At 39.2% G+C, this 19,038-nt stretch overlaps 1 protein-coding gene across 1 annotated transcript in view; it reads left to right on the forward strand.

Moving 5' to 3' along the window:
• Window positions 1-19,038, forward strand: part of RORB (RAR related orphan receptor B) — a 132,987-nt gene that overhangs the window by 81,073 nt on the left and 32,876 nt on the right. The window contains exon 2 of the mRNA XM_058044446.1: window positions 15,920-16,005. Within this exon, the coding sequence (XP_057900429.1) occupies window positions 15,920-16,005 (86 nt within the window). The remainder of the gene's footprint in view (window positions 1-15,919; window positions 16,006-19,038) is intronic.

Here is a 19,038-nt window from a genome sequence, read left to right on the forward strand (position 1 = left end):
CTTTAAGCTTCTATTGATTTTTCTTTAAACTAGAAAGTAGCATCACCATTTTTGTATCTTTAGCTTGCAAGTGTAATAGAACTTGATTCACATTGTTGAAATGTCCCTAGGGCTGCAGAGACTTAGATTTACAGATCACAAGGATTTCAGGATACAGTAAGACTTTTTTTCTGTTCTGTGTCTGCAAAGGAGGAAGGCCAACATCCGAAAGGGCACTTGCCAGGTTGATCAGACCTTGCATGGCTGAAGAATATATAAAGCAAAAGACAGAGAGAGGTTCATCTGATCACATTCCCCAAGGACAATACCTACTTCCTAAAATAAATGAACAGAAGCATCTTCTTCATAATAGTGCGGGCCACAGTCTAGAAGCTGCAGCTCAATTTTCTACAGTTCTGGCAGTGAGGACCGGGGGGATATATCATGGGCAGCCTTCAGAAGGAGAATCATACAATTACCTACAGCCTTTTTATAACACCCTACTTTATTTTTCAACTGTTGTGTGACATCAGAATAAATGAAAAGAGGAGCTGACCTATAGTCAATATAATTAATATTGTTTGGCACAGCTTCACTGACTTTGGCCACCCTGCATCAGTCCGTACCAAACGAGGTTCTGAACCAGTAGTCTTGCCTCTCTTGCCTCTGCACAGATAAACACGCTTTTTTTTTTTTTTTTTTTTTTTTTTCCCCATTTCTCTCACTCCCAGACTACTGTCTAGACAGCTGGATAATTTTTGATACAACTCCCAAGAGCAATGGCAGAAGAAGAGTTCTACCTATGGGTGTGGCATGGTTTAGGAATGGTACTCCCCAGTTTAGTGCTCTCACTGAGACTCTGCGTGTGCCACTCACTCTCCCCCCTCTCCCATTCCGGGAGAGGGGAATTGCAGGCACAAAAAGTAAAGATAACAGATTGAGATAAAAACAATTTACTGGAAACAGCAATGTGGTAAGAAAATTAGCAGTAACAGCAACAATAATAACAACAAAATGTAGAAGGCAAACAATTCACACATGGTTGCTCAGAATGCATGTTACCCAGCCACTCTCAGCCTCAGAACCAGAGCCACAGGACCACTCCATCTGCCCCATTTACCTGACTGGAAGGAACACATTCTCCCCAGAAGAGACTTCCTTACTCCTGCCCCTGGCAATGACTTAAGGTGGTGTAGAATAACTTCTGGATCCTAGCCATAGCCCCTCCTGGCTACTGCAAATCGTGAGCTCTGTCCTGACTATAACTAAGACATTATCCAGCCCATATCCTATACCATCGGTATCTTGATCCTACACCTTCCAACTATAAACATTTATAGAGAGATATAGACACAGGCACAATTTCCACAGTCAATATCTGTCTTTCCAAGGTATCTGTTGAGCTCACTGAGCCCATGGCTGTGGATTCTGTCTGTCCTAGATCCCTTCCAGGGCAGGAGGGCTGCTGTGCTGTCGGGTGGTTGCAAGCTGCATCACGAGCTCATGACCAGTGTATCTGGAGCAGTCCGTACTCACTATCCATGGTAGTTACAGCATTCAGCTACTAATATTATACAACAAAATATTACAGACTGCTCTCACCTAAAAATCAAATTCCCTTCAGGTACGCATCATGTTTCCCCATCCAACTGCATTAGATACCAAGTACACCCGGGTCATTGAGCAAAAACAGTCCCACAGACAGGTTTGTCTTAGCTTAAACCTGGACTAATCCAAACTGTCTCTTCCCTAACACATTCATCAGATGTACCTCACAGGGTGCATCCCATCTGTGATCTGTGAAGGTTTTGATTGGGCAGGGCCAGCTCAGCTCAATTGGTGGAGCCTCTGGCGGTAGCTAAGGTGGTGTCCTTGGCTAAGTGAAAGTCCCAGTGTGTGAAGGTCCCCCCACCCATTGCTTTCAATGTGGTTTTTTCAGCTTTCCCAGAGGCTGGTGTATGATAAGGAGTATAATATACCCATTAAATACTGTGCTCTTTTCCTTATATCTTACCTAAACCTCCTCTGGCTTAGCTTCATGCTGTTTCCTGAGTGCTGTCCCTGGCCACAAGAGAGGAGAGATCTGTGCCTGCCCCTCTGCTTCCTCCCAGCCTGAGCAAGCCAAGGCACCTCAGCAACTCCTCACCCAGCTTCCCCTCAAGGCCCTTCACCATCCTGGTGCCCTTCTTTGGACCCCTCCAACAGTTTAATGCCCAAAACTGCACAAAGTACTTAGAGGGAGACTGCCTCAGCACAGAGCAGAGGGGGATGAGAGCAATTTACTGGAAAGAGCAATGAGATCAATGTTAATAACTAAGTGTGTATGATGGGCAAAGGATTCACATGTGAGTGCTTGGGAACGTGATCGTTTCCCAATTGCACGCTCCAGCTTCAAGCCAGCATTACCTGACTGCTCCTTGTGCCGCTCACTCAGCCAGAAGGAGCCCTTTCCTCCCAGACAAGACTCCCTTTCCTCCTCCCCCAGCAACAACGTGAGACAGTAGAGAATAACCTCCATGTCCTATCTGTGGTCCTCTTGTCCATTGAAAAAAAGTAACAATCTGACCAGAACCAAGACAGGGTGCATCTTGTGTCTGCTTCTTAAAAGAGTAAGGTTGCTAGGTGGAAGTGAATTCCACTGCGCCTTCATCCTGCTCTCTACATTTATTGTCTCTAAAGTGATGGCCAGATTTTCTTTGCTTTAGCTAAATAATTTTTACCTCAGCTGTCAACCAAACCAGATTTTACCTACAAGAAGCTGAAGGACTCCCTGAGCTATAGAATTGCACAGGGTGGCTTCAGCATGTTAGTGTTCAAAAACACATAATCACGGAGGGATTATATGCAGGTGCTTTTTATTAAGAGCTCTGGGTGCCAGGGGTATATTCAACCCAAATCTGACTCCGACCATACATCCGAAATGATCATGTTTTATACTCTATCGTTACATAACTTTCATGTTAATTATTAAACTTATATTGTTCTATTGTATACATAGATTTAGCCCCCCTCTGAATTTCCAACATAGGTTCTCATTACTCTTCTTATGGTTATATAATAATTATATTTAATTACTAAACAATCATCACATCTAACAATTATATAATTTATCATACTGCTTACGCAGGTGCAGTTGATGTGGGAAAACACAAAGCTTAACATTTTAGATTCTATCTTTAACTTTTTCCAGGGCTCCACTATCAAGCAGACCATGTTGTTGAGTATTAGTAGTTTTTACCAAGAAAAAAATAATACCCAGTCAGTTTTTGAATTTTAATATATTTGTCTTTCAGGAAAATGCTATTAGTTTTGTGGGAGTTTTTTACTGTACTCTGATAATCAGTTTCTGTGTAAAAGTTTCAATAGTTTATTTTCTTTCTAAATTACTGGGATAAATTGTTTACATTCCTCATTTCTGTAGTTCATTCTGTGATTGTGGATGTTATAATATGCTATTAACTGCTCAGCAAATTAGACCGATGAGAGAATTAATTCATTTAGGAATAAGTGAAAGTGGTGTCAAATTCCTTCCTTTCTTAATGTGCTAGTTTAAAACACAGCAGTAAAATAATACCCACTGAAGCTACTCCATTTCCTCCACCCTCTTCTAGAAACTCCACCTCATTTCTCTATAGACCCTTACCTCAAAAATCTTTATCATACAAAAAAAGAAATCTCTTTCCTTTTGAACACGATCGGGTGATGTTTTGTCATGAATGTGCAAATATGACTTTTCTATGCTCATTGCAGGAATGCTGAACTAGATGACCTTTGAAGATCCCTTCCAACCCAAACTATTCTATGATTCTATGATCTCTTTGTGTTCAAACAGTTAAAAAGAACGCTAGGTGCATGGGGATGCCTTTTATTGAGATTGTCTTTTGCTTCAGGCTATTAGGCCAGCTCATTGGGCAGCTTCATGGTCAAAAGGGAGCTTTTAATGTATGGATTTCAGAGCTTGCTGTAGCCTGCGCTGTAGATGAGTGGAGTATTCATTTTGTATTTGTTTGGCTCTTGAAATCATTTTTCAACATAGGATTTTTTCCAGCTGAGAGTCGGTGGGGTACACTTCTAGAAATACAAACTGAAAATTACCTCGTATCATCATATTTCTGTAAGAGTTAAAATACTTCCATTTTCTTCTTGAAATCAGGTCTCATTTCAAAAAGTAAATATTGCATAGATTTCCTCATCCAAGTTCTGCCTGCTCTTTGTTAGGATCCAGCTGGTAAGAGATGCCTCTGACTGAATTAAGGTGCAAACAAGACCAAAATCAATAGTACAGATTTTATTTAATTGTTAATGTGAGGTGGAGACAGCATTAGGAATAGGAGGAAGAGGGAGAAGACAAAGAGTGAGAGATTCAGCAAGAGATACCACTGCATGGATTCCTCTGGCATCCTGCTTGTTCTTCTTCACACTGGTTTGCTCAGTCCTGGGGGTCCCAAAGTGTTCTTCTGGAGGTACCCCATTTCCAGGTCCAGGTTCCCACCGTCCATGAGGCATAGATGCTGTTCCCACAACTTGGAATGGCACGTCTGTAAGCAGCTGTTTGCTTTCTCACCGTTTGCCATGGTGGGAATTTTTGCCTGGATAGGTTACCCAGATCTGCCTCACCAGGCCTGGCATCTTCCTGTTGTTTCCACCTGCACTCTTCCTACTGTGTCTGCACTGTAGAATTTGCCCAATGTGCTAATTCCAAACCTTCACCCCCCATTTAGGTCTGGTATTAATGCCTCCCTATTTGCCATCTGTGCTTTCCTTGCGTTCCTGTTGTGGTGGCTTATTTTACAAGAGCTTCCTGTTTTCCCAGAGTTAGAGGCAGTTCAGTGTGCTCCTGAAGTCTTGAAGATCCCACCCTGATCCCTGCAGAGGCAGCACATATCCAGCAGGACGTGCAGTGAGATTTATTGGGCTGCCAGTCAATGGCAGTTCTGGAATTGAAACCTGGTGTGTCTGGAGCCATTGCTCAGTACCAGTTTGATACTAAATCATGCATCAGAAGGGTACACAGTATTTGGCAGCAATCTATTATTTCTTTCTGACTCATGCAGAACTAATTTTCAGTTACACAAATTACAGAGGGAAAAGAGGGGGAAAAAAGCCACTTAAATATTGTTCATTTCTTTTGGCCATTTCTTTGATCCATGTTTTTTATCTGAGAGGAAAGCGGTGTGTCTAATGGGAAACTCTAATATTTTATGAAACAGTGAGACTTAAAGATCTTCTTAGGCAATCAGTACTTCAGCAAAATGAAACACTGTTGCAACAGAAGGAAAATTATACACCAATTATTTACCCAGTCAGGAAAAGTTATGCTCCATAACATCAAAGAGCTTCAATTAATGAAATAATAGAGAGTGAACTGTTTTTTACCAAGCCAGAAAATGTTTATTCATCAAAATGCCACAGGCCAATAGTTGGAGACTGTATTGAAGATTATAAACCCAGAGCAGCACATGTATGTGACTATATGTGGCTGATTCTAGGAACAGACATGAAAAAAATAGCTGTGTAATGCTTATGCAAATTTAAATGAGTTGTTGCAAGTAATTAACTCATCCTTACTATCCTTCAAATAATGTTTTCTGTACTATTGGGAAAATATTTCTTCAGACTGACTATTTTCAGCTCATGTATTTGTTTGTTTTCTGTACTTTTCCCAATCTCCAATAATACTGCCTATTTGCACAAACTTCAGAACTCTCCCCTAATATTTCCTCTTGCATATGTTTTTTTATTTGAAATTCTTTCAGCTGTTTTATTTAAACTAAGCAAGCATTCAAAGCAAAGATGGCTTGAGATGGCAACTTTGATTTTTTTTTTCCCAGTAGTATGTATGATTAGCAGTCTTCCGTATGTATCAGGCACACTGAATCTTGAAAATTAAGTTCTCTCTGTTTTATCTTTGGCCTGAATTCCAAGGAAATTGATATGCAGGGTTAGCAATACAGAACTGTTAGAATCTTCTTACTTATTCCAACAACTTCTTTATGCAGAAGGTTAGGGCACAAGAAAATGGATTAAAAAGGAAAGGTTACCTGGAAGTTGGGTAACAGTGCCACAGAAAAGCCTGGGAATATGTAATGGGGATGGGAAGAGGAATTCTTTCAAAGCACAGGAAGTCCACAAAGACTCAAAAGGGAAAAATTAATTAGTAGGAGGCAGTGCATGTAATGTAATAGTTGTAATAGTAGAAATGCTCTTTTCTCACATACTGTTTTGCTGTGTTTCATTCTTGACAGAAAGCCTGTGTAAATCTTGCTTTGTGTCCAGCTGCACCGCGCTGGGGGCAGAGCAGCCGCTGTGTGCCTTTGCACATGCAGCCCATGAGACAGGGTGCAGTGATGAACATTATAGAAGGCTGGGGGGAAAATTGTGGTAGTGCCAGGCCCTGAGCAGCTCTGTTAGAGATTCACACTGAGAGCTTACCCCTGAGTTTCCCTTTTCTGTACAACCTGAGGGCACCTGGGATTCAAGAGGGGCAACTCAGACAGGTCTGTCACGTGGCATCTAAAAACACAAACTTACTTTTTAACTCTGGCTGAAAGTGGGCAAGATGTAGGCTCATGATGTTTCACAACATGGGGATTTTATCTATAATAATTTGGCATCTTACATCTGCCACTCTAATCCTCCATACCTTTATACATATCTGAAACAAAAACTGATGACAAAGGAAAGCTGGGATTTATTCAGAATTTCAAGGGGAAAAAATTTAAAAATTATTGGAATGAAATAGGAAATGCATACATGAATAGAGTATCAAAAAGAAATATTTTTTCATTACTTAGTGCCTCCAAAAGCCTTCTTCCCTTCTTTAAAGACATGGAACAGTCTGTGCCTTATTACTTCTTCCATTTAATCTTGTTAATGCAGTCTGTTAAGACTCCACTTTTGCAACAGCACAGGTGTAACTCTAAGTAAGTAGGCTAGTAGCGAGACTACTGTTCTGCTCCTGGAAGTCGTATTTATTTACAACAAAATGTGTGATATTCAAACCAATATAAAACTTAATGCAACTGGTGAGTTGAAATATTTTTATTCTTCACTTCATTAACATTGTGGGGCATTACAGTGAAAAGTAAAGAGGGAGATATTAAACATATTTTACAAGTCTACCCTTGAGACAACTGTACTTGGAATTTTACTAAGATTAATTCTTCCTCCTGTCTTTAAAAGATGGCAGATTAAATTGGTAAGTAGACAGCTGGTAAGTACAACATTTTTTCAAACAGCAACAGATGCAAATCCAAGAATATCTCCAGCTGATTTAAATGCTTTTCAAAAGATGGAGCAAAGATTTAAATAGCAATGTGCAAAAGTGAAAATCCATAGTGATAATCAAAAATATAAGGAAATATGAAGAAGTTCAGGAAGTTTTAAGAAGGCAACATCAGAATGATTTCAGAGTATTTCAGGTTGAAATCACTATTATTTGGTTTTTATTGCTTCTGTCACTCATAATTTTGCCTTGTAGGAGTTATATTGTGTCTAAAGTAAGGTGTTGCAAGAAAAGTGGTGCAGGAAAGTGGATTGGAAATGTTTCCTTTGACTGTGATGGCAGCCACACAAAGTCCCAGATAATTCAAGTTAGACCCTCATTTTGCTGCAGTGCTCTAATCTAACAGTGCAGCAGTCCTCATTTCCCTTGAAGGTTTTGCATGGTGTGGACGGGTGTAGGTTTGAGTGTTACTGGAAGCGTGGGGATTTGCGGGCGCTCAAATGAGTCTGGGCAGGTGAAGGGGGAGGAGGTGAGGGCTGCAAAGATTGTCGGTGCGCTGCAGCTGCGGTCCGGGGGCAGAGCGCTGCAGAAGAGGGTGCTGCTACGGACGGAGCTGAAAATAACCACTACACCCTCCTTCCCCTACAAGGTGAATTAGGTCTAAAGTTCACTTCCATCCCACTCCAGCAAGCAGCAACGCCTGGCTGGGTGTGAGGAAAGATAAGGTTGTGTGTGATCCCACAGCCTGGAAAACAGGTCTGCACAGCGTGTTCCTGCAGCATCTTTCTCTGTGTCGCTCAGCTTTGTAACTGCATAGCAGAGACCTGTGCGTGTCTGACACAAAAAACAGGCCCTGACTACTGCATGACCATTTCAGCCAGCTTCAACGTGCAAAATGGACTGAAAGTGTTTATCATGGTATCTGAACCCTTCCTTTGCAGAGTTCATTAGTCCATTTATTCAGAAGGGAAAAGAATGCAGATGTGGATTGTTGTATTCAGGAAACAACAGGTCAGCGATACCTGGCACACTCTAAGTAGCTTTCTGAGTAAGGAGAAGTAGAGAGGGAAGATAATATGTCCTGCTAAATGCCTGATATATTATAAAATATTTTAATTGTTAAATGATTAACTTTTATTTTGAAATTATGACAAACATTTTGTCAGAGTAAATATTATGAAAATTATGACATTTTATTATGAAATTATGATAAACATTTTGGCAGAGTAAATACTAAGTATAATTCTGATAGGAAAGAACTTTGCTGTGCATTTTCTGTGTAGGCAGCTATTTTTTGGCCAAGTGCCAAACTTCCACTGTTTTTGAGTATTGCATAGACAACATGGTCACCACTATTCAGTCATCCTGACCAGCTTATATAAACATTAGCTAAAGCTCCTAGAGATTATTTGCAGAACATTGGATCTGATGAAGTCAAATATAGGATAGCTTGGGTAGTATAATATTTGGGATTAGCATAATAATCTCTTTAGGGAAGGTGTGCAGTATCAGCAGAACCATTGCTTGAGTCTGAGGGAAACAGAAACTATACCATAATAATTCAGCATATATTATATACTTAAATTTTTCACTGTGAATAGAGCAAGTTTCTGAGCTCTTTAGGGGGCCCAGGATAAGGCCTTGATCATTTAGTTAAATAACTTTGATTTAACTCACATGTGGAGCCCAGATCATCAGTTTGGCAACAGTTTGTGTTGTGTAATGACTTGTGTTACTGTAGTACCATCCTTTGAAGTTACACGCATAATTTCTGTGAATTTGAATTACTGGGGAAAATGGTTTATGGATTAATACAGAGATGTTCACATTGAGAGGCAATGAAAATGCTTCTATACAGATTTACAGAGTGCTGGGTGAGCCATCAGAGTTTACTGATCCTTTGGCACTTTCTGACCTCTGTGAGCACAGACTTTGAGGGATCACGTTTTGAGCCACAGCTTCTGACAAGGCACCTGAGTTCTGTCTTTTGGGATAATGGACAAGGGGCTGTACTTGGTTTTAGCCATCACTGCCCAGCAGAGGATACAGGCAGTTCTGCTTCTCTTCTGCTGCCATCCTTGCCTGTGAACCATTCAAAAAAACCTGGGAAAGCCCTGAACACTTGTGCTTGTTATGCACTTCTGCCGCTCTGTTTTGTCCACATTAAAGAAACAAATGAGCTTCCAGGTAGCAATTTGTGTACCTTTGTCAGATTCCTAATCTCTTAGTGTTTCACTGAGGGCTGGGCTGACATTCATGGCAACCAAGTGTACAGTATTTTTCTGGAGTCCAGGAAATTGCATCACCAATCCTTTAATTACGCGGTGAAAATCCAGGGGTTTTGTTAATTTACAAATTTACAAAATTTTACAAAAATACAAATTCTTTTAATTAATTGAAATAATTAGGTCTGCAGAAAATGAAAATTCTTGTGATCCAAAATATATCATTATGTCCAACATTATATCACTGCTCTTAAAATTGTTGCCTTTTTTTGCTCACAACTGGCTTTGCTTCACAGAGAAACATCCAGCCTTGCAGAGGCTTGAAGTCTTTGCTCCTAAGTTATGGTAAAAAGCTAAAGGTCCAAAAGTGATTCTTTTAAAAAGAATATATCTCTTGCTCTAATGAAAGATTTTACATCTATCTGAAAATCTCATCTCATCTGTAACCCTGGATCATCACAAATGTAACATTCATAAGTTGTTAAATTATAGAGCTAGATCCACTGTACTTATTACACTTAGGAAAGGAAAGAAACAGTATTTGAAAAAAACATTTTTTCTTACTTCAGTGCTTATTAGCACTTAAGGCTGTTATACTGTGCTCATTTTTTCTCCTTATAATTTCACCTTCTCTGGTGAATATAAAGGCAAGTATATAATTCTTTCCAGACTTGCCCCAAAATTACTGTGTAGCAGTAAGATACAAAAAGATGAGATAATATGAGCAGTTTTAAATTACCTCTAGCTGTGGAGCAGCCGTAATCATTTGAACTCATATTCAGCTATTTCATACCATTTGACAGTGTTCAGTAGACATTACTATTGCCGTGGAAATCAGGAAGACATCTTCCAAAGTATGTATTTACAGTGCAGATATAAGCATATTTCTTCATATACAAAAAGGCTAATATACAGCACATAATTTTAAAACTTTTTATCACTCTACAATCATCATCACACATATTTCTAAGGTTTGCTCTTTTGTTTTAATAGATTTTAAATGCATGCAGTAAGGATGCAGAGAGTAACTACATAAAGACTTGCCATTAAAAAAAGTTTAGGTTCTAAAACGCTCTTTTTCAGTAGTCTTTGGAGTAGGCATGCAAAAGGCAGAATTGATCTGTAAGGGGAGCTGGTATACAATTCATCATGGTTTGATTTGGGTTGGATTGGGTTGGGTTTTGTTTTGGGGTTCTTTTTGTTCATTTTTTCCCCACTGGAAAGTCATGAAAGAGGAAGGGCAAAAGAAAACATATTACCAAATAGCCTTCCAAGTGATATTTGTTATAAACTAAAAGAACTTCAGCTATGAGTGTGAGACAGTGAAAGAAATCAGGCATGGCTATTGCATGTACTTATTGGAAAAAGCATTCATCTTTTCACTAATGTACCCGATTTCTATTTTGAGCAATGATCTATCAGATTTCTCAATATCCAAATTCTAGGGCTATTGCTTACTTTGATCTCAAGACACGTTTTTATAATTACGTACAGATGACATCTATTATCTATGCCCAGTGCAACACTGAGATATACAAGCACTGCTGCTTCTTGAGATTTGTGCATCTGTGCTCATGAGATGTACTGGCTTACTTGAGAGCCATCAGCTTTGCAGAGAGTCTCTGTTGCTATAACAAAGACCCACAGTCAGAGTTTAATGTATCTCTGTGCAAAAGTGCTGAGATTTTATGAAAACATTACTTTTCTGGGTTAACTGCACCATATCAGTTTCCTCTAATGGCTCATTTGGGTTATGATTGACAGCTAATGTATCTGCACATTAATTAACATTATCTGGAATTAATTAACTTGCTGAGATAATGCTAACTATATAGGTCTCACTGCATGAGGTATGACAGAGGCTCTAAACATAAGTAGTTTCCTCAGCTGTATATTTTCAGATTATTAAATGCAAAGCACCTAACATCTTGCTGAGAAGCTAGAGAACATCTATTCCAGTAGCAAGGGTATGCCAAGATCTCATTGCCAGCCTAACTTACCATGGAAACTTCCACTGACAGTTACATGCAAGGAAAAAAAGCATTTCCTACTCACAGAGGTCAGGATAAAAAAGGCAGAGTTGACAAGTAGATAAAAATGGTGAATGTACTTAATTTGAAATCAGTTAGGAATCAAAACATGGAAGTGAACTAGGCCAATCTACCAGCAATTTTCAAGGAACTCCAAAAAAAAGGGTGATGGGAATTCTTGAAAGGTGAAGCAGTTGGGGTTTTTTCACTATCAGTTTTCTGATTAGCCTTGATGCTTCCAAGTGCAACCTTGCTTGGATCTACAAATTAGAGAAAGGACTTGCTTTTCAAAGTTTTTGCCTGGCATGCTTTATTAGCATCTTTTGATCAAGAACTAAATACTGAAACCTCAATTCTTTATTTCCCCTTAAACCAAAGCTACAGGTCTGTGAGATTATAGTCCTGTCTTTCTCAAGTGAAGTTCTTCAGGTATTAAACTGAAATTATATAAAATATGAACTTTGTTTTTCTTTGTTAGGCATCACATGCATGTGAGTGACAATCCCCACAAATACACCTCTGACACATTAACTGCCTTGTTGACTCTTACCTTCCTTTCAAGAGGAATTCAGAAAATGGTCTCCCATTACAGATTCACCCGCATAACTTTTGAAACCCGATCATTTTCCTGCCTTTAGGATTTTTTTGTCCATGTGTAATATTCTGTTGGTGTAAAAAAGAAAACCCAACAGTGTGCTTGTGATTTTTCTTGCTGCACATTTGAGCTAATGTTTTATTTAAGATGTTTCTAATTACTGATTTTTTATATGTAACTGTTCATTTTAAATACGTGAGACAATTTTAGATTTACTTCCTTGATAGAATTCCACCCGACTTTCTGTTTTCATGAGAGACTGAATTAGATTCCAGGTTGTTATCCCATCATCTGTGGATGAGAATTACTAGTCATATAGAATTAATTAATTTCCATTGTGGCATTACATTTTCTAGACTGTCCCATAAAACTGGAGGCAGTTTCCTGTCCTAAAGAACTTTCAACTTCAGTATAGAATAAGAGATTAATACTGCAGAGACATGACTCTGTGGTACTGAGGAAGGATGCTACAGCTGGTGGTAGGGGGGAATCACTGTGCAGCATATATACAAACATTATAAATGTTTTCTTAGACATAAGGGTGATAGTGGTTTTGCAGGCTTTTGTTGAGTGGTACATCTCAATGTGCTTACTGAAAAATTGGACAAGTGGGCTCAGATTGAGACTTGCTTGAAAAGAGGTGGGAGCCATTTTTCTTGCTCATAGTATCAGAGGAAAATGGGTGAGAAGGCAAGTGGAAAGGCTTTCGAAGTGGAGCTAAGTAGTTTTGCTCTAATTCCTTCTTCAAGTTTATCACATTGGGATTTGTCAGTTCTGTTCCTGTGCTGGTGAAAGCTACCATTGTGGCAACTCCACAATTGTTTGTTCATTCAATTTTTGCCCTCAGTATTTAGGAAGTGGCACTTGGTCAATGCCTTTTATATTTTTAAGGAGTTCAGAAGAAAGCTGCTTATTTTATAATAGCTGTAAGGAAAGTCAGATATACAGCTCCCTGAACTGTTTGTTGGCTTAATAGGTGAAGGGAGTAAGATAAATAACGTAAGATCATAGGTGGACAAATAAAACCAGAATGTGCAAAAAGTGTAGTGCCCTGTGCCAACTGCTAATGCCGAGGCAGTGGCAGTGTGTTCAATCCCCATACAGGCCACTCACTTAAGAGTTGAACTTGAGGATTCTTGTGTGTCCCTTTCAACTCAGAATATTCTGCAGTCTGTGACCTGTGATTTTATCTGCAAAAGAAACATGGTATGCTCTATGTTCATTACAGTATCTCAAGACTCTTCTGGGAGTACAGTGGTTTCTTTTTTACCTGGCTTGTACAATCAAGATTTCTGTTAGGAATCCGGAAACTGTTCGGCTCTTTTATTAAAGAAATGTCGGGGACAGTTCCAAAATACACTTTTCCAAACTTATTCAAATGCCTTTCGTGTCCTAAGGAAGTCTTTTCTGTGAGTTCTCTTAACAAGAAATGGTTGCCATTTCCTAGACAAAAATGAATTTACTAATTTATAGAATGGTTATCTTCAAAAAAAGGTTTGAATTAACTGAAGAGTCACAAGTCTAAAATATTTTTTACCTATTAATTGAAACCCAAAGCCTTAGCATTTAGGGACTTGATCCACAAATACCATGAATGTAGAGCTTGTAGTTGAGACTCATGCATGGAATTGTTGTTTGCTTACCGTAAAAAGTACTGTGCTAAATGCAATCAGTGTCTCAGGATAAATTCTTCTTTCTCTGTTCCTATCAGAGTTACAAATGGTATATGCAAGTCACATTAAAAGTACCTTGATGTTTTTGTGGTGGTTTTTCTCCTCTGTCTTGTCTTTTCCTGAAGATTTCTTTATATTTTCATTGTAGTTCCTGCCTCTGACATTGACATATGTCAATGTAACATAAAGCAGCACATGGTCCCAGAGCTGAGACTTTCTCCATCTACATGACCCTCAGGCAGAGACCTGTGAGCAGTTACTCAAAGTAGCCTCACAAAGAGCAGCGCCCGGAGGCACATATTTAAGGTTTTTTTATCCTAGTGGGCTTAAGGCGTAGGAATTTTTGAGCAGGACCAACCTGGAAAAATTTCCAAAGAACTGCAAGTGCTTCTCTGTTAAGGAGTTCCCTCTGTTCCCTCTAGCATGGATTAGGAGCAGTTTTAAAACTGGTTTACTTGCCTGAACCTAAAATTATGGTAGATCAGAAAGAGTATGTCAGGAAAATGAGCTCACAGTGGCGAGCTGAAGTCTCTTCAGCCGTCCATAAGTTCCTCTTGCCTGGGTCCCTTGGAATATGCTGTCCCAAGGGAATAGTTAATTGACTTTACAAAGTAGAGGGCCTGCCTGTGTTCCCCCTGTGCAGTTTATGCCTTAAGCCTCCACATTAAATAGGAGGATAAAGGAGTAGGGTATGCAATGCACCTTTCGGTGGGAACTATGGCAGTGGTGGCTCACTGGGACACGGTACTGAGTTTTGGTTGTTTAACTACAAGGTGGTGGGAGGAAGGAAGTAGCAGGAAGGAAACTTCTGGCTTCTGCTAAAAGACATAAATGATAATCATAAGTAGAAACAGGGCATAATCCAGGCTATATGATTATATTTTCACAGTATCCGCTGTGCAAGCATATTTAGTGCTTAGCTTACAATTGCATTCATTTTTAGGCATCGTTTGTTTCCAGTTTTTTTAGTCTTTTCAACAGCCCACAAGTTTGAAATGGGATGCTCTTTTTAGCATCTGGACAATAATCTTGTTTCTCTGTCTCAATCAATTTCAGAGTTAAACGTGTCTTGCTAAATGTACTAACAGCTACCTATCCTTGTGCTTGGGCTAGCTCTACTAAAAAAGCTTTTCTACGCAAGGATTTGATGGATGACTTGAGTTGCAGAGAACTGCTGCTGTTCCTGGCCTGGGCATGGAGAAACAGCATCTGCCAGGAGAAAATAAGTAGGAGGAGAATAGCAGGGAGGCATGCATCTTACACAGAAGAAAATGAAAGGGAGAGAAAATAAGTTTAACATTTCTTCTCAGTTCGTCTGACTTAAATAAAGGCACAGTTTTTCCTTACATGTCTAATGTGCTCTTACAGCATCATCAAAGGAAAGACACAGGATTCAAAGTAATTGAGAGAATCAAACAGTTGCGTTAACAAAAAAAAAAAAATTTAAAATACAATGAAATGTGTTTTCCTTCTCAGAATCAGATGACCACTATGTTTATAAGAGGATCTGAAGCACACCCATATGTAAACATTTTTCAGGCTGTACCTGACTCTCCGAGCACATAGCCACTGGCTACCTAAACTCCATCTGAGGGCCTTGCCTGCCAATGACTTAGGATTAAAGCAAGTAGTTTGAAGAGAGGAAGATGAAGCAAGCTTTTACCTGCCTGTCTCTGACAGTGGTATTGGTATCTTCATGTCTTGAACGTAATTTGAAGAAAGTGAAAACTTCATCATGTCTACTCTTCTTTAAAAAGGGCATCAAAATACACCCTGTATCTCTACCTCAGAAAAATGGAAAGTCACAAATATTTGAAGTATGTAGGAAAGGACAATCCAGATTGTTCTTTAGGACCCCTAATGACTGTCATTAGCAATAATCATTTATAATAATTATAAAACTAACCAGTTAAAAAAAAACTTTAAAAAAGGAATATGAGAAAAAGCTTACTAATTGTGAGACATTTTAAACTGTTGTAGAGTTTTGTGGGATGTGGCAGAAACTATATAATGTGAAGCATTTAAAATTTTCCAAACAAAAGCATTCAGAAACAGACATACAATGCAAAGCATTTTTGTATTGTTGGGGTTCGGCTGGTTATCTACTCTCTATTTCTAAAGATCTCATTTTGAGAAAAAAAGAAATTAATACAACTATATACTCAAAATATCTGCCTTGTTTTCTCTTTCAGCACAAATTGAAGTGATACCATGCAAAATTTGTGGTGATAAATCCTCTGGAATACACTATGGAGTCATCACATGTGAAGGCTGCAAGGTATGAGATTTTAATACAGCATAGTCATCATCATTTGCATTAGCCTCAGGCACTTCTGTACGGTGATACACTCTTACAAGCTTTCAAACAAGTGGTGCCAAAGGCTGTGAAGCCTACTGATGATAAAGATGCATTTCATGCCTAATTTTCCTAGTTGCTTTCCATTTTGTCAAATAGTCTTTAGAGCTACCTCCTTGTTTGAAACATGAATTAATTACATCTGGTGCAGTGTAAGTGCTGACACCAGTAGAGGCTGGCAACTGGAAGTCACACCTGTTCTGCCTTAAATCAGCTTTGAAGGAGGTGGATTTCTTATCTTGTTCCCTATACAACCCCTGTAGCATTACAGTTGGCATGTTACTTCTGGTCAGCCTTTTTTAAGAGCTTTCAGGTGTGACCTGGGTCCTTTCTTATCTCCTTTCACACAATCTGCAGACCAAATTGTAATCTCAAAAAGAAAGAATGCCTTACATTATGAGCAGTGTAAAAGGATTCTTTGTCTTCTTCCTTAAAGGCTTTAGTGCAGGAGCAGTTTCTGGGAATTGGAGGTTAAAAAAAGGGGTGGAGGGGGGGAAATGCATCGACTTGCTGCTTAGACATATCAACATATTGTTTCAGGCATTGGTTCAAATAACGCAAATCAGACCCAATCAGAGAGAAGAAAGGCTTCAATTTTAAAAATTGTCTGCAATTTTATTACCTAAGGAATTACATTATTACTCATGACAAACAAAAGTTTCATACCACATTTTGGTATTTCAGTTTTAATTGTAAATGGGAAATTGCAAAGGTAGAGAGGCAGTGTCTCTGATTTCTGGTACGTAGAACACAGAAGCTAGGACGTTTGAAAATGGGTGCCTATTGCAGTGTGAAATCACAAGTCTGTAGCTAATGCTTTACAAAGTATTAGAACAGCTGAAAAACCTGAAAATTTGGGTGCACCCATTTGCAAAAGAAATGCTTTACTGCCAGTACATTGAGAACCAATATACTGGTAAAGATCAAGGGTTTTTTTCAGGAACACTGACAATTGTAAACAGAACAATTTGCAGTGTGTCTTTGTCTTACTGTGGCACTGGACTAGAAATAACCATCTTCTTATGATGATCACATGTAACAGGATTAAACTAATTGATCTGATACTTCAAAATTGGCACAAAAGCTATGGAAGGAAATTATTTTAAGAAGAAAAAGAGCATCTTCTCTCAGTACTCAGAGCCCACAGACTGTCTAGGGGTATAGTCTTCCGTAGAAATAATGAGGGTTAATGCTAGCCCTTTTGTGTGCCTCAAGAGGAGGTGATACCACTGTGCTCAGTAAGTTGACTGCTTATTGAGATAAAGATATTCTCTTCCACTTTTAAGTTTTAACTCCTATTGGGTTTGTGCCAGTTTTGCTGTATCAGATCAATTACTCTAATCTTGTTTTGTGAGCCTGTGTGAAAAAAAGGTGTCGGTTTTTCGTGTCAGTTCCACTGGGAGGCATCCCAGTCTGGCAGGGCTCCCTGTTAAGGTGAGCACTGTTTCTGGCAGCGCAGCTCTGCTATCCATTTAAGTGCCCAGCACTTAAATAGCTATTCACTCAGCCTGCATACTCATCATTTCTGGCTCTTTTTGTCTCGGTTTGTTGGAAATCTGAAATGATTAGGAACAGAGGCCATGAGTGGAAGGAGGAGGGTGGAATCACTCCACAAGCATACACACAAGTTGAGCCATGCACCAGGCAGCCTGTTGGATACCACATCCGAGAATTACAGTGCCAGTGGCGGTGCTGCAAACTTCCAGGAACAGAAAATCCTTTAACTCTGTGTTGCTGCATTAGCTATGCTGTGGCAGACCCATATTCTAAGTGCTTAAGGGTCGTCTGAAATACTGCTGTTGGTTTGTGTGCATGCCTGCCTTATGCTGAATGTGCACGCGCAGTGGGCCTGCTGGACCCACTGAGAGAGTCTGCAGGTCTGACACTGTTCTTACAGAAAGGGTGAAACCTGGAGATAAGTTTGCATCACATCTCTGCAGCTGCTTCTTCGCTAAGAAGCCTTTTATCATTTCCTGTGCCTTCCCCCACAGCAAAGTACTTTCCACCACTGTTTTGTCATGAATTAGAAAGTGGTTCATTCAGCAATTTCCCTTCTCAGACTGGCTGTGGGTGGTGGCTGAAGGGATCTGTTCAAAGACTTGTTGTCCATGTTGAGAAATCTGTATTTGACTCTTCAGCTCCTCAGCTATAAAATACATCTTCCTTCACACAAAATTGAATTATTTCAATGTAAAACAATGTAGCCAAATCTATATAAAGATAACATAAAAATAAAATGAAAGTATTACCTCTATTTTAAAAGACAACATTTAGATCTTATGCAGGAGAATGAGAACATAAAATTCTCCTCAGAAAAATTAATTACCCTCTGTAAATTAATTCTCTTATGTAACCCTTGATACATAATATGGTCCTTTTTTCCTAAGGAGGGCAAAGATGAAACAAATTCCTCTGAGATGAGATCAACCTTAAAGGGAACAAAAAGTACTGCAGGAGAAAGCACTGTCAATGCTAAATGGTTGAGTGTGTTTTTTAACATTACTTTAACATTAATTAACATTAATTTTTTCTCTGAAATCCATAGATGCTGCTGAAATTTAAAACTGAAAACAGAAAACCTTCACAAGTCAAAACCAATACTGGCTATAAAGTTCAGCAAAGACATATGCAATTAGCATCTATTTAGTCTTAAATTAAAGGCAGCTTTACTATATCAGGAAAGTTTTGGTCAGCTAAGGTCAGTTAAGTTTCCACCAGAATTTTTCTGAGAGTTCCCCAAAAGGACATCTATTTTCTGAAAAGTATGAGTCATAAAATTTATTTTATATTTTAGGTGCACTGTAATCACTGATAGAACAAGCTCGACCCAGTTCAGGCGGGTCTCTGTGCTCGCAGTGGCAGTGATTTGGTGGAACCCCATGCCTGTCACTGCCACTGACACCACACCACCCTCATTCAGCTCGCCAGGACCTGAGACAGAATTCATGTACAAGC

This window comes from Melospiza georgiana, chromosome Z, assembly GCF_028018845.1.
Source record: "Melospiza georgiana isolate bMelGeo1 chromosome Z, bMelGeo1.pri, whole genome shotgun sequence".
In the NCBI taxonomy this organism is placed as follows: domain Eukaryota; kingdom Metazoa; phylum Chordata; class Aves; order Passeriformes; family Passerellidae; genus Melospiza; species Melospiza georgiana.